This window comes from Peromyscus leucopus, chromosome 10 (genome assembly GCF_004664715.2).
Source record: "Peromyscus leucopus breed LL Stock chromosome 10, UCI_PerLeu_2.1, whole genome shotgun sequence".
In the NCBI taxonomy this organism is placed as follows: Eukaryota; Metazoa; Chordata; class Mammalia; order Rodentia; family Cricetidae; genus Peromyscus; species Peromyscus leucopus.
Window position 1 is genome coordinate 52039415 of NC_051071.1, and position 24800 is coordinate 52064214.

General features: G+C 43.6%; 1 protein-coding gene across 1 annotated transcript in view; it reads left to right on the top strand.

The window, feature by feature from the left end:
* Positions 1-24800, top strand: part of Fam114a1 (family with sequence similarity 114 member A1) — a 71878-nt gene that overhangs the window by 11068 nt on the left and 36010 nt on the right. The window contains exon 3 of the mRNA XM_028882223.2: positions 14483-14570. Coding sequence (XP_028738056.1) covers positions 14483-14570 — 88 coding nt within the window. The remainder of the gene's footprint in view (positions 1-14482; positions 14571-24800) is intronic.

A 24800-nucleotide genomic window follows, 5' to 3' on the forward strand; every position in this document is an offset into this window, starting at 1 on the left:
AGCCTCTGGGTAACCCCTGGAGTTCTACTGCATAACAAAAAGTCTACTGTGGAGACCTTCAGCGTTTAGATCACAAGTTTATCATCACTGGTCACCTTCCTGGGAACCAGAAGCAGAGCTCATTTGGTGCCCCTCCCCCCAGGGCCGGCCAGAGTATCCCTGTAGGTACCTCTTTTTTTTTTTTTTTTTTTTTTCTTTTTTGTAGGGAGAGGAGTTTTTGAGACAAGGTTATGCCATGTTCTCCAGGCTGGCTTCCAGTCCTCCCGTCTTAGCCTCCTGAGTGCTGGGATTATAGGCACTCCTCATGTTACAACAACATGACCATCTAAGCTTGGTTCCCTGGTGCCTTCCCCTCCAAGCATGGCACAGAACAGAGGGCATTTAGCATTGTATAAGATGAGCTGTTTGGGTGGTCTAGAATGACGGTGTATGAGAGGGTCGGGGTCCAGCTTTCACCAAGGACTAGCCTTGTTAATCTCAAGGTGTGCACCTCAAGCCACTTAGAAGCGACTGAGTGGAATGTTCTGAGAATAGACATGAAACAGGGAACCAAGACGCCTGGCCATTCATTTACCAGTGTGTTATTAACTGTGTTAGTGTGGTCAAAAAACGTCTATTCTCTTTGTCTCAATTTTTTTTTTCTCTGTAAAATGAAGACTTTTCACAGGAAGACTTTGGTGATTGCTCCCAGTGTTTTATGACTTGTGCTCAAGGTGTGGCTTTTCTTTATCCTCCTCAAAGGTTTGACTCTCAGACTTGCTCAAAGGTAGCATGAGCTTTGAGAGGGAGGAGGCTTTGGTTTCCTATCCCCGGAAGCATCCAACCTTTAGCATAGCAACAGGTTACCTACCTACAGAGTTCCCTCTGTAGAGCCACACAATCACCAAACTGCAAAACAACAACAACAAAACCACCAAAAACCAGAAAAATCAGAGCGATCTCACAGTGTCTCAAGAAAGCTTACAGTTTTGTGTTGGGTTGCATTCATGGCTATTCCGGTGCAGAGTGGACAGGCCTGGAGTTCTAACCCAAGCTACACGGTCATTCTGTGGGGATGGTATGGAGGACACTTGAGAACCAGCTGGGCATTTGGATCAGACAGGGAAGATATACACTAAAGTTTACCCGAGACGTTACGTACAAGGCCTTTGAAGCCAGCCATGACCTCCTAAAGGACCACAGACTCCCAGACCAGAGCTTCTCAACTCTAGTCAAGCATCCCAGCCGCTAGGGATGCTTACAACATCCTTACTCCTGAGCCCCACCCTAACGGAGTCTGATTCACGGATGGGGCTCTGACGTATGCCTTTTACGGAGCCTTAGATGCTTCTCATGTTTGTCTAGGAGTGAAAATAATTGTTGCAGGCCAAAGAACCTTGAGGAAACTTTTAGTGACACCTTGAGTAGGTGATCTCTTGGTACCACTTCAGCTCTAAAATTCTGTGGTGCTAACCCAGCACTTCAAAAGCATCTGAAGAGGTTTGGGTGTTGGGCACAGCGATGGAGCATTTGACTAGCATGGGCATGGTCCTGGAATAGGATCCTCAGCATCACAAAACTGAAACTAAAGATAATGTCATTTGGAGAGAGCAAGCCAATTCATCCTTTCAGTGCTAGGTAGCTTTTGAAAATTAGTCTTTAGATAGCTATAACATGCCCAGAAATAAGAGTGGGACACACCTAAGCTCCAAGCTGGTAAATTGTACACTATCAAGTAAGTACAACAGGAGATCCTGTTCTTCACCCAGAATAGAGCAAGGAGGAAGAGTGGGGATTCAAGCCAAGTCTTCCTAAGTCTGAACCCATCCAACCCATCCTACATACTTGTTTCTACTGCAAGAAAGCAATCAGAAACTGTAAGTAGCACTGCTGATAGACAGGTACACAGTGAGGGCATTGCTCAGTGGGCAGAGGCTTGCCCAGCATGCTTGAAGCTCAGGGTTCAACCCTAGGGTCAGAGGAAACTGATAAACTCCGCAGGATGAAGAAGCAGGAGGATCAAGTTCAAGGTCATCCTGAGCTATAGTGAGGCCAGCCTAGGCAAGATGAGACCCTGTCAATAATAATAATAATAATAATAATAATAATAATAATAATAATAATAGCAATAACAGTAACAACGATAATAATATAGGTACAGTTTAAAAAAACCACACCATTGGTTAGGAAAGATTTGAAGAAACCACACCACTTACAAGAAATTCCACTGGGGGCTGGAGAGATGGTGTGGCAGTTAAGAACACTTGTTGCTCTTGCAGAGGACCCAGGTTCAGTTCTTAGCACCCACATGGTGTAACTCCAGCTGCAGGGGATATGATGCCTCTTCAGATCTCTTCTGGCACCAGACTGGAGCATCTCCCAGGTACCAGGTCCACACTTGATACAGACAAAATACTTATACATATAAAATAAAACTTTTTTTTTAAAAAAAATCTACAAATTTCTCATTAAAAAAGTGGCTCTGCTAATTCAGAATCCATGTACTGATGAATAAATTACACATTCCAACTCCAGACTTCTGATAACTGTAATGGTATTGTTAGTGAAAATAACAGTTAAGAGACACCACTCCTATATAGTGCTCCTACTATATCTGCCTTCACAAGTGGCTTGAACAAATGGAGCGAAATGAGATGCAACGTGCTTTGAACATACCTTATAAAGCTCTACTGTACGGGAGCAGAGCTGAATGGCAACAAATACCCCACCCTTTCCCCTACACCACACACACACACACACACACACACACACACACACACACACACACGCCCCTCCCTGCTGGCATCACAGGAACGTTGGAAATGTGTGTCTTTCTTCATTTAAAGCATCCCACAGATGTCTAGATGGCTGTATTGAAGCTGTCCATAGCTCATAGTTCTGGGTCCGAGGCTCTGCATGTGTCTGTGGGGCATCCCAAGCTTAGACAAAACCGAGGGATGAGGGCAATGCTTGTGTGCATGCTGGTAGCCAGGAGGCCAGAAAACAGAGAGGGCCTGGAGGTCAGTCCCAGGTCAGGTTTTCTTTTCTTTATTTTTGAGAATTTTATACATGTACACAATGAAATACGATCACACCCACGCCCATTTCCACCTCTCTAACACCCCCATTTCTCCCAATCCCCGTCCCCACTTCATGGATTTTTAAATAACTTCCTGAGTTAGTTTTGTCCATTTGTTCACGGGTGTGGAGCCACCCACTGAAGCCTGGGAAGTCTATCAGAGGCCACACCCTCAAAAAAGAATGGTCCGTAACCCCCAGCGGCTAGTCACTACTAACGGGTCTTCAGCAAGAGGTGGGGTCTGGAGGCCTCTTACTCCATCTATGCCGGAATTTTGCCTGGCTTCCTCTTGTACAGGTAATCATAGCTGCTCTGCATCCATGATTGCATTAACCGTATCGCATGTCCAGAAGACAGCACCCCTCAAAACTCTTCCTCATAGTTCAGTTCTTACACTCTTTCTGCCTCTCTGATGTCCCCCAAGCCTTGGGGTTGGTGGGGTTAATATAGAGGGGTCATTGAGGGCGGAACACTGAGTCTCTTTCTCAGCACTTTGACCAGCTACATCTCTCTCTCTCTCTATGACTGCTGTCCACTGCAGAGAGACGCTTCTCTCCCAAGGTTGAGGGACTACAGGTGAAATCAGAAATGGAAGGGACGGGCTAAGGCCAAAGGAAGCAGGGTATGCTATGGAAGCCTACTATCTCAAAATCAACTTAAAAAGGAAAGTGGAAGGATCGTAGGACACATGTGAAATGGAAGAAGAGGGGGAAACAATTTTAAGGATTAAGTAAGGGTGGGAGCCAGGGAATGGGCGAGAGGAAAGGGTAGCATTGGGTTAGGGAAAGCCAAAGATCTATTAAAAAGCTTTATTGGTAAGCTAATTTCAAAATACAACTCAATAAAAAGAATTTCAACAGAATTTTACCCTGTATAGCTGGACAGTTGCTCCCAGAAGACAGGTTATTAAATGAACATCACCGTTCAAGGCAGGCCCCTGAGCTATGCAAAACAATACTGGCTATTATATTACCATTGTCCTTGGCTGTCCACCGCCGTCACTACATGGTATGACTCTATTGCTGAAGACACCACGCACTTTGGCTGGAGAACGTAGAGAAATCAACCTCAGACTCACTGGAGAAACTTCTTTCCCGTTGGCTAGCTTTCGTAGTGCTGAAGTTACTATGCAAGCTGTCGGGGGGGGGGGGGGGGGGGGGAGGGGGGGAGAGATGACGTCAGTGGTCTGACTCAGCACAGCACCCTGATTGCTGCAGTCCTGACCTGGCGGGCAAGATGTACTGCTGGTGCAGTAGTGGCATGGGAGTAACCAGAGTAACCAACCACTCTGTGATTTTCCATGAGGCCTGCTCCACAGGAAAGAATTTCAAGTCTGGTACTGTAATCCTAATCAAAAGCTCATGGCTTGGGCAGTCATAGGCTCTAAGGCAGAACTTGCTATTATTTTGGTAATGATCATGCCATCTCATTGCCTTCAAAATATTTACGTTTACACCCCAGGGTCAGATTTTTAACCCTTCTGTGTGGAGGCAAATTTAGTCTCACTTCAGGAATTACCAGAAAAGTACATTCTACTCTCTCCCTGTAATATGTTATCCTGAGTTCCTTAAGTTGATATTAGAAATGATCAATTTTGTGCCTAATCTTCAAATACTGGTCATTTGTTTTATTTGCCTTTTGTTGGATATTTACAGGCAGTCTTCTTGCAGTGATGAAAATAACTCTATCAAGCCAGATAAGAATAAACTCTTTTGGAAAAAAAAAAATAGAAGCAGGCAGACAGGAAGGAAGCCCTTGAAATAGAAGTTTGTTTCCAGATTGGTTACTTGGCTACTGAACACAGGTTCCTTAGTAATGAAAGATTCTATTGGGAAATAGTCAAGCTCAAAAGCCTCCCTGAGCCTAAGGTTTCTAAGCCTGATAAAGGCTCATCAATCCCTTTAAAGAAGTTTCTGTAGGAAAAAACGTCTTCTGGAACACATGAGATTTTCGTCACACTGTGCATAGACGTCTGCTTTAAGTGATCCGTTTCTGCATAGTTGCTGTGAATCTGGGTCTTACCAGTGTGCTCTCTTTGACCAGACTGAGTGGAGACTATGCCTCCTCGACAGTAGAGTGGAGTGACCAGGACAAGGCCAGAGAACAGGATGTGGCCAGCAGTCTACCTGGTGATGACTGTATCAGTTATTATGTGAGGCTGTGCACAGACACCACCCAGCACAAACAACCTAAGGAGAGGGAATATTTACTCTGAGCCATGGTTTCAGAGGACTTGGGCCATGGTGACTTTGTCCAAACCTCACAGTGGTAAGAGCATATATGACAGAGGACATGTCTCACCTTGTGGTAGACAGGAAGCAGAGATAAGGAAGGTCCCGGAAGAGGTTAGGACCAATCTAGCTCCCCAGGGGATCCCCCCAGTGACGTCCCACTTCATGTTTGCCATCTAATAATGCCTTAATGTTATGAATCCACCAAGGATAAGTACACTCACGAGGTTGGTGCCCTCATGTGTGACTGTCTCTGAAAACACCATTAGACACACTCACAGACATGCTTTAGGCTATCTTTATCCAGTCATGTTGTCAACCAAGACTTTCCATCACACTGCTCTGAAGGATCACACCATTTATGCTCTCAAGGAAACTATCTATCTTCAGGACAGGTAGCCATGGAGCTAAGCCTTTCTGCATGATTTACTCAGGACATCTGTGAGAGAGAGTCCCCGTCCTCACTTGAACATTGGATGTTAGGATACCTCCTCTTACACCCTCTACCAGCTGCATGCCACCGGGAAGCTGAGAAATGTGGCATCTATAAGATTTCTGCAGTCTAGCTAGGTCGGGCAGTCATATAGGAGCAATTATAGCTGCAGCATGAGGGAAGCCTTCAATGGAACATTTATTTAAATCAATCTTGGGGATCAGGTACATCTCATGTCAGTTCTGAGAGGTTTGTCTTGGTTCAGAATGGTACTTGCAAGATTTGATGACATACCAGTCTCGAGACCCTTAAAAGACCCAGCCCAGGTCAAGTTTCTCTAGATTCTGGTGTGTGTGTGTGTGTGTGTGTGTGTGTGTAGTATGTACGGATGCACATGTGCATTACAGTGTGCACACATGTAGAGGCTAGAGGTTAACACTGAGTCCTTCATCTTTGTATTCCACCTTAATTTTTTGAGACAATATCTTTCACTGAACCCAGAGCTCACTGATTGGCTAGACTAGCTGGCTCAAAAGCTTTTCTTATGTCTGGATATGTAACGGTGGGAAGACTCTCTTAAATATCTTTAACCATCTATAAATCTTGAATACCTTTCTTTTCAGATATTCCGGGTGCTAGTAAAAAGGACGCTGTGTTCACCAATTAAAATCCATTTCTGCAATTCAGAATGCTAATTAGTAAAGCATTAGATTGCTGAGAGCTGCTGGTAGCAATGGCTTTACCAGAGGCCACGGGAGTATACACCAGGTGGCAACTAGTATTCAACAGGTCAACCCACCAGATGAATGACTCTCTGTTGGGGAACATCCCCACCTAGGCAAAGTCCGTGGGGTCACTGGCTGTGGAAGCTGGTTGTTTTCTGTCTGTAACTTTCTCACGTACCACCACTCACCTCCCCAAAAAAACAGCCGTGGGGTTCTTTCCCCGCTCATCCGTGTGTGGTTCACATCTTTGGGCACACTTACAGCTGTGGTTGATCAGGAAGATGATTTCTGTTTAAGCTGTATAATTCTGATGGACAGAAAGAAGACACACTAGAATATTTTTCTTAATTGACACAGGAAAATATCAGTATTCTCAGTCTCAAAGACAGCTAATTTTAGACTTCAGAACAAATTCAAAAGAGGCTAAGCTGCCCCTGCAGAAAATACACAAAGACCAGTTCCCAGGTGTTTATTGCTAAGTCAAGGTCAGGCTGTTTACATTGAGACAATACCCCCTCCAGTGATTGACTGTACCATCCCTGCCACTCAAGATTCTGCTAACAACTGTTAGTGTTTAGTCCTGAACTTCAATGTCATTTTCTGTCTGGGAACCCTAACAACTCAGGCTACCTACTTGGCCAAGCTTTACTCGCTGGCCAATCAATGTGACCCTCCTAGCCTGAGAGAAACCGTGTGATTCCTTATGTGTATCAGTTTGGCTCTGTCTCTGATTGTTTACTAAAGAAATGCCTTGTGACCCTGAAAATGTAACTCATAATTGTGCTGAGTTTGGCTGTGAGGGGGGGCTGTGAAAAGCTATGGAGAGAACTGCTGTGAAAAGAGCTGTGCAGAGTGTGTGTGTGTGTGTGTGTGTGTGTGTGTGTGTGTGTGTGTGTGTGTGTGCTGAGGAAGGGATGTGAAGGAACTGTGTACAGAGCAGTGAGTAGTGAGTGAGTAGTGAGTGTGTGTGTGTGTGTGTGTGTGTGTGTGTGTGTGTGTGCTGAGTGAGGGATGTAACAGAATGAGCAGAGAGAAAACAGTGAGAGATAAAAGACGAGTGAGAGTAAGGTGAGAATGATGAGTGAGTAAAGAGTGAATAAATGATGTGCTATGTGGAGGAATGTTAACAGAGAGAAGAAATGTATATAGAAGAGAGCTATGGAGTTATGTAAAAACGATGTAACTGTGCCAGAGAGGCATATGGCTGTGTGGAGAATTTACGGAGAATGTAACAGTGTGGAATGTATTTACGTGGCGACAAAGAGATTTTTTTCTGAGAGGATTTTTTTAAGATGAAGTAAAAGAGTAAGTTACCATCAGAAAGCATGAATGTTTCCTTATTTATCCCTAAGACAGACAGAAACATTTCTAAATACCCTCAGGTAAAAAAGTTTCCTAAAGCCCTTGCTACTCTGAGGTCTTCTGTTCACAGCCCTGGAGCGGTTCTCAGGAGCTGGCCTCCCTGGTGGACTGTGATATCAGGTGTTAATGGAGGCAGAGATAATAGAATGGAGCATGGCCTTCCTAATGAGGATGCCCTGCTGACCTGGACTATATATTTGATTTGATTAACTTAATTGTAACTCAATCTAAGAAGCATACATAATATCATACTATGCATGTAAGAGTGTTCTAAAAATAACTGAAATCGTAATACTAAATGCTGACCATAAATGAGTAATAATGAAAAGATAGGGCAAAGGCAGTGCTGTTGGATATAGTTTGAGATGGATCTCTGTGGTAGTTTGAATGTAATTGGCCCCCATCATTTCATAGGGAGTGACACTATTAGGAAGTGTGGCTTGGTTGGAGTTCATATGGTTTTGTTGGAGGAAGTGTGTCACTGTGGGGGCGGGCTTTGAGGTTTCCTATGCTCAGGATACCACCCAGTGTCTCAGTCGACTTCCTGTGGCCTGCAAGATGTAGGACTCTCAGCTACCTCTCCAGTACCATGTCTGTCTGCACACACCGTCCATGCTCCCCACCATGATGATAATGGACTAAACCTCTGAAACTGTAAGCCGATGCCTCAATTAAATGTTTTCCCTTATAAGAGTTGCTGTGGTCATGGTATCTCTTCACAGCAATAGAAACTCTAAGGAGGACAATTTCTAAGGGATAAGGTTAGAAGATCGGTTCTCAGCGTGGCGATGATGGAAAGCTGGACCTTTGGGAAGTAGGGCTCAATGGACATCCTTTAGATTCCTGGGGAAGCTGTCCTAAGAAGGGATTAAGGCACCTCTCATGAGACTCTTGAGCTCTCACAGGAATGAGTGGTTAAGGTATGAGCCTAAGCCCTGAGTTGTTCTCTGGCTTCCTGTTTCGAGAAGTAATTCCTTCCTCACATGCTCCCACTACTGGGGACACCATTGTCCTTGAGGTCCTCAGCAGAACTGAGCCAGTGCTGGAGCTTGCCTTGAGATCTCCAGAACTGTGAACACCTTTTCCTCACAGAATGTGCCAGCCTCTGGTATTTTGTGGTAGTCAAAGAAAACTGAACTGGTACCGATGTAAGAAACCAGAGTGCTTTAAATCTAAAAACGGTTAAGCTTCAAATCCTCCTGGGAGGTCGAGTAATCAAGGCTAGTGTGAGCCCGTAGCTCGACAACAAGGGAACCACTGTGACTTTGGTGCAATGGCCCCATAAAGGGGTGGCAGGAGGAGTCTTGCTGTGTGAGATGGAGGAGTGGTGACAGCCGTGGGTACAGAAGATAGTCATCTTCCTGAAGGGGTGGAGAAGAAAGATGTGGAGCGTAAGCCAGAGAAGTTTGAAACCCACCCCTTGTTTCTGCTGTGGTTCTGTGATGGAGACACTGTAGACACAATCCGATGTGAGAAGTCACCATATGGAGAAAAACAGAGGCAGGAGATGGCGAACCATCCAACTCCAGCCCCGAGGGGGCCAGGTGGAAGACAGTGGTCGCTGAGAGGACGACACTATTTCCATGGCAACAGAAAGGACAAAATCATTGTCAGTTGGCTTTGGTATCCTTAGATTTAGGTTTAGATGGGTTTTTGTATAAGCTGGTATGTATATTGTATATATAAAAAAGATCTGCTTAGATGCTTAGTTTGAACAGTTAGTGTTTAGTTTTATTAAGACTGCAATTTTAAACACTCAACTCTTCCTTGGTTCATCTCACAAATCATAATTCTGTATACAGGTCCAGCAAAACTGAGCAGTCACTTTCCAAGGAGGTTTGATTAATGTTTGGTCCTTCCCACCCCCAAGTTGAATACATGCAAATATTTTTTTTTTTTCCACTTGCTGCTGTAGTTTTATGCATCGTATTATGTAATTTTACATTTTGTTTTGTTTTGCTGATTCGCTGCTATAGTCCCCTTCTAGCACACAGTAGGTGCTCAATAAGTACTCACTAGTATGAGCTAAGCCTTGACCTCTGTCTTCAGAAGCACTCTGCCACTCCCTTCCCGTTCACCTGGTAGAGCTACTCTTTTAAGAAGTCCTATTGTCGCTTTTCCGCCCGCTCCCCCCTCCCCCCACATGCAAATATTTTAAATAGCAAAAATGTGATACATTCTATTTCCTTGTTAAGTACCTCATTTATCTATAGAATACAAAACCTTACTGAGTACTTAATGGTTATAAAGCTATTAAATTTATAAAGTAGGCTTAAAGAACTAAATGTTAATGTAGTATTCCTAAATGTGGGGCACTTTCAACCTAAAGTCTCTAATGTGATAATTCAGCTATTCATTGTAAATTGGTTTTCAAACCTTGTCACCCTGTTAAGGTCCATAAATATTAGTAGGACAGAAAAGGTCAAATGTGCACCAAAAAACATTAATAGCATGGCTTTGGTGCCTTGGCCTTTTGACATTTAATTTTTAAATCTTCCCAGAGTTGAATTACATTTACTTATCAAGGAAGAAAATGACTTGGAACTAACTGAGGCCATTGTGGGCCAGACCTTCTGACAGGGCTGTGGTACCCAGAGAGCTTGCAACCTCCCTGCCACACTGAGGCTCTTCTTAGAGTATCTATGTCATGAGTTACAGAACTCGGGGAAGGCTTGGTCTCCTGGGTCCAATGGATGACATCTCTGGTACAAGATATACACAGTACCTGATTCCTCATCTGCCTTGGGGATGGGACATCCTGGTTGGTCTTTTACACTTAACATAGGAATATATATTTTCCATCTAAATGTGGAAGGTCTTTGTATTTGATGGACTTCTCAGATTTTTTTTTCCTAAAATTTATTTATTTACTTTATGTATATTAGTGCTCTATCTGCATGTATGCCCTTATGCCAGAAGAGGGCATCAGATCTCACTATAGAGGGTTGTGAGCCTCCATGTGGCTGCTGGGAATTGAACTCAGGACCTCTGGAAGAGCAACCAGTGCTCTTAACCATTGAGCCATCTCTCCAGGCTATGAGATTTTTTTACTTTATCTATGTATAGTTTTGAATACGTTCACCTAAAATAAATAATAGTTCATTGTTTTCCTAGAAATCTAACCCAGGGTTTCACACAAGCTAGGCGAATGCTTTGTGACTGAACCACATTTGCAGCCGGAGTAAATGATGTCGTCACTTTGTTGGTGGTAATGATGGTGTTGGGGATGGATCTTGGGGCCTTACTCATGCCAGGCAAGTACTCTGCCACTAAGCCACAGCTCCAACCTAAAAAGTACTTTTTTTAAAACCTTAAGTGGGATACTAGGTATTTAAATGTCTTTTCTAATTAAGGAACTTTGAGATCCTTGGAATCTTGCATTGTTAAATATTCTTAGGACCACACAATGGTTGCTGTTGTTTAAAGGACCAACTAAGTTTTATTTATTTATTTATTTTATGTATATGGGTGGGTTTTTTTCTACATATATGTCTGTGCATCGCATGCCTGCCTGGTGCCCACAGATTTCAGAAGAGGGTGTTGGATCCTCTGGGACTGAGTTATAGATGGTTATAAGTCACCATGTGAGTGCTAGGAATTAATTCCAGGTCCCTTGAAAGAGCAACCAGTGCTCTTTACCACTGAGCTATCTCTCCAGCCCTTCTAATGAGGTTTTAGATGTCCTTGATAAATCCAAGCCTGATTTGCTCCTACTAGACAAGGTCATTTTTCTGAATCTGTGAGAAGGAAAAAAAAGTGTAGAGAATTCTCATAGGATGATTTCTGCTTCCTGAGTTAGGCCATGATGGCCTCTGTTAAAGGAGGTGGAGATACACGGGTGAAGGATGAGAAGAAAACTTTATGGCAACATTAACCATGTGAGATACGAATTGACCCACTCTGCTTATTTTATTTTTACTTGAGTGTGGATGTGTGTGTTTGCACATGCCCACATGCCATAGCACACATGGAGAGGTCAGAGAACTTTGTGGGGAAGGCTCTTTCCCTCTGCCCACATGTTGGTTCCAGGACTTGAACTCAGGTCACCAGGCCTGCATGGCAAGAGCCTTTACCCACTGAACCATCTCATCGGTCCTATGCTGCAATTTCATAGGCTTCTAAGTGTGTGGCAGAATGGCCAGTTAGTGGAGACAATATTCATGATGACATATGTAATTCATGGTTAATATTTAGTTTATATTTTTTGTTCTGTGTGTACAGCTAGCCAGTTGAGGATTTTTCTATCGATTATAAACATCCCTTGTAACTCGTCAAGAAGCCCCGGCTCAATGTCAAGGACTCTAATGAAGCAGTTGACGTGTCACTTATTACATGGCAACAATAATTTCTGTTTGCTGGCCAATTACCATCAGTCAGGGCACATTAAATATTGTAGACTTGAGCCAGCCGCTGTCACCCTACGTGTATTGTTCTTCCTAATCACGGGCAGTGATTGGCCCTATGAAAGAAGGATGTCAGTCATCAGCTTACATCTGTCTTCCTGATGGCACAAGATTGCCCCTGGATTCCACTGCCAAATCAGGTGAGCAATGTGGGCACCACAAACGAGTTCAGACAGTCACAAGTCATGGGTGTTCCACTCATGTTAACAGACCTCTCTCTGTTTCCAGACAGAAGGAAAAACTGACAGCCAGCTTGCAAAGCTCTCTCTTTCAAAGTCTTAAAACTGGTGTTTCGTGTTGTTACTACCTAACATCCATGGGGTGTTTATATGACTGGGACTCCACTCACAACTTTATATGACATAATTCTTTTGGTCTTCACAAAGCCTGTGAGGTTATTGGTTCTGAGATATATATGATATATGACATATGTGTGTGTGTATACATACATGTGCACATATATTCATTGAGTATACTCCATGTACAATTTCATAAAAGTCTACGGTAGAATTGAGTATATTCCCCTACTTCCCATTTTGGGCTCTCCTCTGCCATGTCTTGCATTTTGTAATAAATGAATGAGCATATAGAAGAACTTTAGTAACTCATTGCCCAGAATGGCAGAACCTCAATTCAAGCCCAAGCAATTTAATTCTGTGACCTTTTCTATTGCTCACATCTCCCTGCTGAATGGATGATGTTTGGTATTTACTGGGCACATCAGTTAGGAATGCATCGAGACACAAATAACTAAAATCCAACACATAGGGATTTACAGAACAGCGATGTATCTTTCTCCCGTAAAACAAAAGATGGAGACAAGCAGCTCCTGGCACTGGCCTAGTGCTCTGTCAGCATCAGGACCAGGGATGCCGTTTCCTTGACCTCTCCTTGAAGCAGCAAAAGCAACTGGCTTCACTGTCAAAGCATCATTTCCACATTCAGGGCAGGTGAAAGAGTTGGCAATGGCCATCACTGAAAATTTATCACAAAAGCCAAAGCTTCCCCAGTTATACGCGTCTTTGGGCAACACTGGTCATGATAACACCAATCTACGGATTATATAGGCATCCTCCTCTCCCTCCTTCCCTCCTATGAAAAAAAAAAAACCTCTAATACTTTGCATGGTTGACTCCCAATGTATTTCTTCTTCCTGTGCTTTCTATGGTCCATTTGTGAACAGTAAGAGAGAGCTGTGCTTCCGATAACTGCGTCAGGACTCACTGGATTTCATTAACAGAATCTATTGCAGACCTAAGCGAGAAAATGGAAGAATAACAGTCAGTTATTCAACAAATATCATTAAGCACTCTTCTCGACCCTAGGGATGGATTCGTGACCAGAACAAGAAAGAAAGGGAAGGAGACAGTGAAAAGGGGATCAAGAGGCAGGGAGGGAAGCAAAACTGAGGGAATCTTCTAGAACACAAAGATGGGCATGCAGCCGGTCCCAAGACTAGGAACCACAGATCTGAGATCCTTCAGCAGATCTATGCCGCGGCCTGGGTGCATGTCCATGGCGCACACCTTGCTTTCCCTTTGCCAGCTCGGCGAACGGAATAGGGTGCCCACGTTGCCTGAAATTTCACACTCTGTTGAAACAAACAACTCACACCGGTCCACAGTCTCCAGTCTGTAGTTCGGAAACCAGGGAGACAGAATGTGACTGCACAGGCCAGGGACAGTTTCACCCCTGCAGGTGGGGGCTGGAGTGACAGGGTCACTGGAGGTCACTGGAGTGAAGTCAACAGCTTGAATACAAATATCCCACTGAGTCAATGCTGGACACCTCCAGCCACCAACCACACTACCGTTCCCTCCCCCACTCCACGAGTCTGGAAGTTCACCGTCTTGTAAGGCACATTTATTTAGCTCTGTCGGAATGGGCTAAATCAGGGTCATTTTAAACGTTTTTGAATCACTTTTGTGTTCTAATGCGTTCCATTTCCCTGCCCCCAACTCCACTCCCCTGATCTCTCCCCTCACCCCTGCCAGCCCTTGTCCCCGTCTTTCATGGAATGGCAGGAGCACAGCTCCCTTCTCACACTGGGCCAAGTCCACAGGAGCCAACACCTCCATTTCTCAGTTTGGTTCCAAAGTACATGCCACAATGTGGGTCATGATACTCCTTTATGACCCATATAAACTGTAAGCCCGGGAGATACGGTTAACTTAGTGCTTTTTCTTCCCGAATCTTCTCTGCATCTCCGAATGAATGTGTTTCCATTCAGAGGCAAGCATCTGACCTGCTGCAAATTTGTTCTTCTGCAGGCTGTGGACTCCACACCCCGGGCAGGAGGATGGGCAGGCTGGGGATCCTGGGGAAAGTCTTTGCTCTCATCTGCGTCAGCCACAGTAGGTAAGTGTCTGTCGGGTGTTGTAACAGAAGAGAGTTCAGAAGCTGGACGGGACAGGGGATGGTGGCTTATCATGTATTGATGGAGTTTAACATTTGCCCGTGAGAATTCCATTTTCAGTGTCTCATGCTCTAAGAGCATCACGTACATTAGTATGTTTGTTCCTTACAGTGACTCTGTGAGGAGATATTCTTACTCTCTCCATTTTACAGATAAAACACTGAACCACTAAGAGGCTAGGACATTGTTCAAGTCAGGATTGTTTGGGGTGGGATTTGGAAACCACATAATGTGGTTTAAAACCACTCTCCTATATTATCCCTTAAAGTATAGATTTAAGATACAGATATATACATATGTATGCACATATTTATGCATATACATAGATACAGATACACACAGGTTTTTGTTGTTTTAAGATTGAGTCTTACTGTATAGTCTAAGGCTGACCTTGAACTTGTGATTCTCCTGTCTCAGCCTCCTGGGTGCTGGGGATTACATGTGTGCACCACCACACCCAGCTCACTCTGTTCTTAAAGCGGTGTGTTTATCATCCAACTCTAATAGTTGTTGTTTGTTTGTTTTATGTCGTTTTGGTATTCTGTTGTTTGAGAGATGAACTTGCCGTGACCTGAATGTGTTTAGCTGAAACACTCTCTTATTCTCTAAAAGAACTTGAAGTATCTTGATAAAAAGCATTCCATAGCAGAGCATTACAATAAAAATAGAACAAAACATACAGGTAGGAAACACATATTCATATCCCAGGGCTAATAATGCTACAGTAACTGAGTACTGACCTTAGCCTTGAGAGCCCTGGCTTCTACTACATTGTTTATTTCTAATTGAATGATAAAATTAGCTTGTTTAAGTAAATCTAGTCTCCTGGACTTACATTTTATTTGGTGCCTGTCCTGGATCTTGCTCTGTAGCCCAGGCTGGCCTCGAACTCATAGAGATCCTCCTGGCTCTGCCTCCTGAATGCTGAGATTAAAGGCATGTGCTGCCGCCACCAGGCTCTATATTTGTTTTTAAATAAAAAGAAAAAATAATGGCTAGTGTCTTTCCCAGCTCAGGTTTCTTGGTATACTCTTACATCCTAAATTCTTTTGTTTTTTCCCCCTTTTCTTTAAATTGAAATTTTTTCATACAGTATATTCTGATCATAGTTTTCCCTTCCTGACCTCCTAGTTCCTCCCTACCCATCCAACTCTGTGCCTTCTTTCTCTCTCTCTCTTTAGAAAACAAACGGGCAAACAAAACAAACCAACCAGAATAAAACAAACAGAAAACAAAACAAAAAGCACAAACACCCATGCACAACCCATAAGAACATAAAATTGGCAACCGTAATAAATAAGCAAAAGACCATTAAGTATTATGAGACAAAAGAAAAAAAAATCTCCAAAATACCTTGAGTTCATTTTGTGTGGCCTGTCTACTGCTGGCCATGGGGCCTCCCTTAAGTGTGGTTTGTATTCCCAGCAAGACTCCACTGGAGAAAACTACATTTCCTTTGTGAGCAGTTGACAATGGGAGATAGCTTCTAGGTTAGGGATGGGGCTTTGTGTCCACTTCCCCTCTCAGCCCTGGGGCCTCATCTTGCTTGGATCTGTGTAGGCCCTGTGCATGCTACCACAATCTCTGTGAGTCGTGTGTGTATCAGTCCTGGTGTATCTGGAAGGCACTGTTTCCTTGGTGTCTTACACCCCCACTGGGTCTTAGGTTTTTCTGCCTCTTTTTCCACATAGCTCCCTGAGCCTTAAGTGGGGGAATTTGGTGAAGACATCCCATTTCCCCCTTTTTGTTTAAAATAAAAAACAAAGGTTTTAATTAACATAGAACAACTATACACAATAAGTACAATAACTACATACAAATACATACAGGCAATAATTACATTAACAATGTCTAGTCCGTTATCATCTGACAAATTCAAAGAAGATACTCCATTGTCTGTCCTATCCTGGTGAGTCCAAAGTGTTGTACCTATTTCACTTTCTATCCTACTTGCATTACCAACCCCAGACTATCTTTTTTTTTTTAATTTTTTTTGAAGATTTATTTATTATGTATACAGTGTTCTGTCTGCCAGAAGAGGGCACCAGATCTCATTACAGATAGTTGTGAGCTACCATGTGGTTGCTGGGAATTGAACTCAAGACTTCTGGAAGAACAGTCAGTATCCTTAACCGCTGAGCCATCTCTACAGCCCCCAAAACTATCTTTTGATGATTCCCAAACTTATACACTTTACAAATCTTATGTGAGTGAGTGTCTTTTCTTAATTTCTTAAAAAGAAAAACTATCACTATTAAAGTCTTCAACTCCATCAGAGACCTAAGAAGGATATAATACTATCTGAGTAAACAGAAAGTGCAGAGCAAGCAACTTCCAGAACTATAGAAATGACAGAAGCAGCTGGCTACCTAGACCGTCACCCAAGTTTCCTCTGCACCGTTGGGGCATCTATCTTTGGCCTGTTGGCCTAGATTATCTGACAGACTTTTCTGTGAAGCAGGAACTTTGAAGGACTGTCCCACCTAGTCTTGGCAAAGTTCGGCTGTCTTTTTCTTTTGTGTCCTCCTTGTCCAGTTTATACAGCATAGTGTCAGCAGTCGAGGCAAAGGCAGTTCTTGCCCGAATGGCTAACTTTGCCAATGAAAGCAAACTTCATGTGGAGGTTCTTCAACACCCATCATCCTTTTATGAAGTAGATTGGTGCTGCCAGGAACAGACATGACTCACTGTCACAAAAAGCCCTATGTTAACAAAACATTTTAAATGCCATATTCTGTAGGTCTTTGAAGTGTTTGAAGACCATCTAGCTATCTAAAATATATCTCTATGATCTTAAAAACATACCTAACATAATTACAAGCTTGGTTGTTATAGATGACTAACTAGTACTAATATTATTCGTCACCACTTGTTGTCACTGCCCCAGTGACTATAGAGGAAATGTCACTGGATGCTATTCCTAGATTGCTCTCAAGGCATATTTTATAGACTTCTGGTCAGTACATAGTGTAGCTCTGCAATGGCCTGTCATAGTGACCTTTGTGTCTCTGTGGCCAAAATACCTGAGGATAACTTAAAGGGAGGAACCACGTATTGGCTCAGGGTTTCAGAGGTCCACTCTGTGGTCACCTGCCTCAGTGTTTCTGCACCCAGTATGAGACTAAACACCATGGTGGCAGGAGCCAGTGACAGAGGACATTCTCCCCGTCACCTCATAGAAGACAGGAGGCGGGACAAAGGGGAATTCAGGAGGGAGACAGAACAGGACAGAGTTCCAAGGACACACTCCGTGAGACTTATTTCCTCGACATAGGCCCCTTTTATCACCTCCCAGCAATGATATTATTTTGTAAATTCGTCCATGGATTAATCCATCAATCCTCCCTGGGAGACACCATGAAAGACACATCCAAAGGCATCCACTATTTGTCTAGGTGTTTTCTTAATCCAGCAAAGTTGATAGTCAGAATTAACCATCATAGAGCCCAAACAACAGCAACATATACTGGATTTTTTCTGTCCTTGAATCTGTTTATGTGCTATGTTTACATGGATTGATTTCTGTGTGTTGAACCATTCTGAGATCACTAATACCTTAAACATAGATAAATTTCTTCAAAGTCCTGATGTAAGAACTAAGTTAAACAGCGTGAGAGGAGAAGGTGTGAGGGGTCCCAAGGCTGGAACCGGAAAGCAGTGGTCGGGAGCTGGATTCCCAGAAGATGATGGAAAATCACAGCCGGAAGCAGAGGTTGGAGTGGAACCATCTGTGAACAGGGACTCTGTAAAGTTATGGATTCCACGCTGCTCAGCCCATCAGGCTCCAACAGATGACTCCAAACCCGTGGTCACACAGACAGCCCTGGTTAATCTCAGTGGGACACGCCCACCCACACCAGCCCACCCACCCACCCATACACACACACACACACACACACACACACACACACACACACACACACAGACGTGAATGGGTGAGAGAGATTTGTGGGGAAGGTGGAGGGTGGACAGGAATGGTGGGACATCAGAAGTGAGGTAAGTAAGTGTGCGAAGTGTACATATGTAAAATTGTAAAAAGTTGAAATATTAAGAAATAGAAAAACTTTTGTTTTAAAGTTATGGGTTTCTGCCTGAGCTGCTGACTCAGTGTTGAGGGGTAACTTCCATGACATTCAGAGAGAATGTCAATCCCAGGGCTTTGTAGCATTAACAGTTTATCATCATGGGGCAACGAAACTTATTAGAAAGCAAGGCACTCACGGCCACAGAGAAGCTCTTGAAGGTTTATAAATTGCCTGCAGAAAGTCAAGAAAGAAAATAACCACATTCAACTGTGATTGATTTCCACTCAAAGCCTCATGTTACCCCCAGGGTAATTCAGTTGCAGACAGGCAGCAAAACACAGTCCTTCACATAGGGCTGGCTACAGGACTAGAAACACAAGCGGAGCTCACGAAGGCAGAAACTCTGCAGTACAGCGGTCAGAAGTCTTTAGAGTTGTCAGGAAAGTGAACAGAGAATAGAAACATTTGGAAGGAGGTGCTTTCTTGGAATCAACACTGATTCCCAACCATGCGTGCTAGGATGGGAGACTCAGTCTCGGGGACTTCCAACCTGTCGCAGGAAGTCACTGACTCAGGAGCTGCACCTTGTAGGTGCTCTTTGTGACACCCAGATTCTCTGTTTGAAAAGGAGAGGCCGGGGGAACTTGAGAAAGCCTAAGGTCCCTTCCCACGTTCCATCTCGTGGCTACCTGCAGAAGGAATTCCGTATGTGTAGCCACTGTGCCCCGTGGAAACACACAGCACACTGATTGATCTTTGTCTTCTCTACGTTGTTCTAGCTTGTCTTGTGGCTTATTACTTTGATGCTAAGGGAAGAAGAAGTAAGAAGAAGCTATTGTCCCAATGTATACGTGAAATCAAATATTTCTCAGCCAACAGTTCTTTTCGGGAGGACCCTCCCTCTTAAAAGGCATCTGCGCCACTCACAAACTGTGTCACAGTCTAGGAAGTCTTAATCATCTGCCACTCATGCCTGTGGGAAAAAATTCATAAAATGCAATAAAAAACTTTGTCATTCCATGCAGAAACCAAAATGGGGAAATGCCAAAACTACAGAAAAATTACCAAAAAATTGCTAATATTGGTAACTTCAAAGTGATATTATGAAAATTAGCTATAACTTCCCACAAGCACATTGTAGACATAACTTACCTTTAGAATGTATTGCTAAGAGTAAAGTGATGGTCCCATTGTCAGAATAAGAGCTAACAGTGCCAAGACATAGAAATTTCAGAGTCAAAGCTCTACAGAACGGAGCAATTTATTCCCAGATCCGCTGAAGGCCTAAACGCTTATTTGAAAAGTTGCTTGTGACAGTTTCAGGACTCTAAACATCTAAGGCAACACTATCTGGTGGGGTGATGGGAAGCATCTGATCATATTAAGGTGTTTATTTTCTCAAAATCCCTGTTCTTCTCCTTCTTATCCCTGCCCAAGTTGCAGTTTTTCACATTCTAATGACATCCTCTGCCAGACCTGTCCAAATAGCATCAGTGTTCATTACAAAGAATGGCAAACTCATCAGAACTGTGCTACTGTGGAAACTCCCCTCTGTACAAATTACCATTGACTGCAGGGGAATCTTTATCTATGTATCTGCCTATCTATCTATCTATCTATCTATGCATGTATCTATCTCTCTGTCTATGTATCTATCTATCTTGAAGTGATGCTGAGGATATAAAAATTCCTAAGGGTTAGGAATTTTAGAGAACTCTCTATCAGCCAGGGTTCTCTAGAGTAACAGAACTTATAGAATGGACGTGAATATATATGGAAATTTATTAGAGTGACTTACAGACTGTGGTCCAGCTAGTCCAATAATGGCTGTCTACCAATGGAAGGCCTAGGAATCCAGTAGTTGTTCAATCCATGAGGCTGGTCATCTCAACTGGTCTTCTCAATCCCAAAGAAGTAGGCTCTAATGCCAGTGAAAGGATGGACTTGCTTCCTTCTTCCATGTCCTTTATATAGGCTGCCAGCAGAAGGTGTGGCCCAGATTAAAGGTGGATCTTCCCACCTGAAAAGTTCTTACTTAGAAGTGAGTCTTCTAACTTCAAAGGATTTAAGAAAAAAATCCCTCACAGGTGTGCTCAGCCATTTGGGTTTTAGCTCATTCTAGATGTTGTCAAGTTGACAACCAAGAATAGCCATCACAGGGGGATCCATGAAAAGGGGGATGGCATTAATGCTATCATTTTCCACAGTGCTTTGCAATCTCTGTATTAGGAACAAGGTTGACGGATTTCTGGTGGACTTTGATGTGAATGTTGTTAGCTCAGTTGCACTTATTGCCAATCCTGACTGTAGGCTAGCATTGTATGTGAGCATTTGACTATAGAGAACCTTGTGAGCATTTGTATGTGAGCATTTGACTATAGAGAACCTTGTGAGCATTTGTATGTGAGCATTTGACTATAGAGAACCTTGGTCATCATTTTGGAGAGGGAAGAGTTTTCCAGAAGGAGAGTTGATTGGCATCTTTTAAAGCTGCATTTAATTTGCTTTAGTTGATCATAGCAGCCTCAACTGTATGTGTTTCTAAAACAAACTACGTTCTGTTACTTGTTACAAGAAGAGGACCTAGGAAGGAAATGAAACTGGTGTGTGGTATCACCCCACACCTCACGGCCCCAAGCCAACCGCAACCCCACATCACACAGCACAGGGGTGATTCCAGACTACAAGCCCCAGCCCTGCAAGGCACAGCTGGGACAAGACAGGGTGAGGTTGCACTGTGAAGGTGAACTTCACCTTGATCTGTGGTCACGGTGAGGTAAGTCAAATTCCAAATCAAAATGTTTTAGAGGAGAAAGCTCTCCTTCCAAGGAGTTAGAGAATCAAGGTCAAAATGCCCCCCCCCCCCACTATGACTCACACAGAAAACTTCCTCAGTTTAATGTCAGGTGTACACATGTTAGTCCTGGTATCAGATGGACTGGGTTTGAATCCTACCTCCCACCCACCCACTTGGGGACCTTTGGCCAGTGATGTCATCTTGACAGGCTCCAGTTTTCTCGGTTATGGAAGGGGTGTAACACCATCTCCTAACACACTGTTATTAAGAATAGTAGATAATGTGCTAGTCTGAACTTTTTAGTACAGTGTCTGGGATACCCTAAAGGTTCAGGAAATGTCCACAGTGGAGGGATTTCCCGCATTGTAGGAAAGTACAGAATATAATTCTCCTGGTAAAGAAAGCACGGCAGCAGAGATACAGGAGGTGAAGTACTGAATGAACATCAGCTGAGAAATGGAGGAGCCCAAGTTCCTAGGTTGACGTCGGTGTAGATTGCTTTTCTTGAGCGTGTAAATACAGGTGACTGAAATACCAGCCGACCGTCGACTGTTTATAAGTGATGCTGTCCTAGGACTCTCCTGCAGGCCTGTTTTGATTTGGGTTTGTTGTTTTTCTTTTGGCTTTGGTTGTTGGTTTTGCTTTCCAACGCTCACCTACTGCAGCACGAAAACCAGACCCAGTTCCAGCTCCAGCCTCAGAGCCTTGGGATTCCGGGACTGTCCATGTTTTAGGATGTTTAGAGTTCGTAGTGACGTGACGTTAATCCACAAACTACACTAAGTAGTGTCATATACATTTGCTGGTAGACTCCAGCCACTGTCTCTGGAAATGGAGTCATCGAAGTACCAGCAGGTCTGTTATGATTTCCTTATTCCGGGCACTAGATGTCACACTAAGTCAAGCTTTAGAAGTGACTCGGCTAAGTAGGGTGTGGCCATCTCTTTACCTATGAAAGAATTCGAGCTTTTAGGTAAATGTGAAGCTTAACTTTGAATTTCTAGCAGAATTCAGAAAATATTTTCTTTTACTCACACACCAAAAAAAAAAAAAATTAGAACTGTTAATCAGAAAACAGATAACAGCTTCTTGGCATCTCTGTTCGATTGATTAAATATATCTTGCTCACATGCACATAAAAACTGTTTCATTCCAAAAACAAAGGGATTTTTCTAGAGACAGTTTATGCACACTTATATGTGGTCATTGGTGAGCCCCGCCCCCCACCACACACACTTTGTTGTTTTTGTGTTGAGACACTGTATCATGTAGCCCAGACAGGTCTTGAACTTGTTAAGTAGCTGAGGCTGGTCTTGAACTCCTGATCCTCCTATCTCTGTCTTCCAAATTCTGGGACTACAAACTGATAGTCCTTTCTGTTTTGAGATGGTGAGAAACTGTTCTTCCCAACAAAGAAACAGACAAGATTCTAACCTGCCAGGAACGGAAAAGGCCAAAGAGGTAATGATGAATGTCAGGCTTACTGAGCTCACACAGAAGGCTGTGTCGTGTCCCGTCCCATCCCGTCCCCGTCCTCCCCCGCCCCCTCTGAAGCTCACTTACGCTGGTTTTGACTTTCAGAAATGTATAGCTGTGAATCGTGGGTGCAGATTTGCCTGTGCAAATTTTCCTTTTGGAAAACATGTAGGTTTTTGTTGTTGTTGTTTATTTCATTAAAAACAAAACAAAAACAAAACCACGACCTTAAGGAATCTGAAGTCAATGACTTGAATGTTTGCTGAAATTTCGATGAAATTCTATTGACATGTTTGGGATTCATTGGAGGCTAGCAAGAATTAATTCAAGCCAGATTGAAAGCTTATAATTAAGTCTTAGGCTTAGCAGTTTGTTTTTTCAAGTAACTCAGTAATGAGTCTGAGCTGTGTTTAATTATCTGCATGAGTGTAGGCACATATTTCTATTGTAATTAAAGTTGTAAATCATGTTTCCTAGGTTTTCAGGGTCTGTAGGTAATATATGATGACAAATCACTCTCACTGGAACGAACCAGTAAATATCACCGTCTTGTGTTGAGGTTGCTTTGATAAATCAGGTTATAATTGATAAAAGAGCACTTTGTGTGTATGATGTGTTTGTATGTGGGTGTGCATGTGTGAGTATGTGCAGAGGCCAGAGTCAGTCTCAGACGCCATTCCTCACGATGCTGTCCACCTTGCCTTTTGGGACAGCATGGCTCACTTGGCCTGAAATTTACTCATTCAATTAGAATGTCTGGCCATCAGACCCCAGGGATCCGCCTGCCTCTGCCTCCCTCGTTCTGAGACTATAAGCTTCATGGCACCACACCCAGATATTTTTTTTTTTTTTTTTTTTTTTTTTTTTTGGTTTTTCGAGACAGGGTTTCTCTGTGTAACTTTGCGCCTTTCCTGGATCTCACTCTGTAGACCAGGCTGGTCTCAAACTCACAGAGATCCACCTGCCTCTGCTCCCAGTGCTGGGATTAAAGGCGTGCACCACCACCGCCCAGCCAACACCCAGATTTTTACATGCATGGGTTGTAGGCATTGACATCAGGTCCAAACTACTAGTCCTTGGATTCGCCTGTGTCTTCCTCTAACTCTGGAGATGGATGAACGGTCATTTGAACAGTGCTTTGTAATTCTGACTGGCTCTGTTCAGCCGTGGCGTCTCCTCTGACTTGGCACTTTGCTCCTAGGTGTTGTGATTACCACTGCCTTGGGTTTGTACAACCCAGGGTCCCTGGAGACATCCTTCCATTCTTCTCACATGCCAAGGCCGGGGACAGGCACTCGCATGGAGATAGCAGGGCTGTCTTTCCTTCTAGATCTCCAACAGCCATGAGGTCCATAGTGAGCTACCCACGTTTTGGTGGCTGCATCCTGTCTGGAAATACAGAAAGGCGAGAGCCCGTCTGAGTGGAGGATGTCAGGTTGTCTTTGGATGCAATGGGGACAAGACTTGCCTACTAAGTCAAGGGTTGGTTTTTGCTCAGTGGATGGGAAGGTCTGCTCTGTACTCATCAAGGGCTTACTGAATCCCAACCGCGCCAGGGTCTTGGAAATAAAGGACTGTCCCTTTTTGGAAATACAGGTGTTACCTGTCCAGTGGAGTAAAACCAGTGACCTGCAGTCTGGTTTGCACTATTAATTACTGCTCCCCGACTTTCCCACTGACTGACCTTTTTGAGTTCGAGCCTTCAGGTCAGCTCCAGATCTCCCAAGGTGCACGTTTAAGTAAATGTAGTGTTTGTTTGCTTGCTTGTTTGTTTTGATTTGGGGGCTTTGTTTGTTTTGTTTTGTTTTGTTTTGAGACGAGATCACGCTAAGTAGTTCACACTGGCTCGTCTCAAACTTCCATCCTCCTGCCTC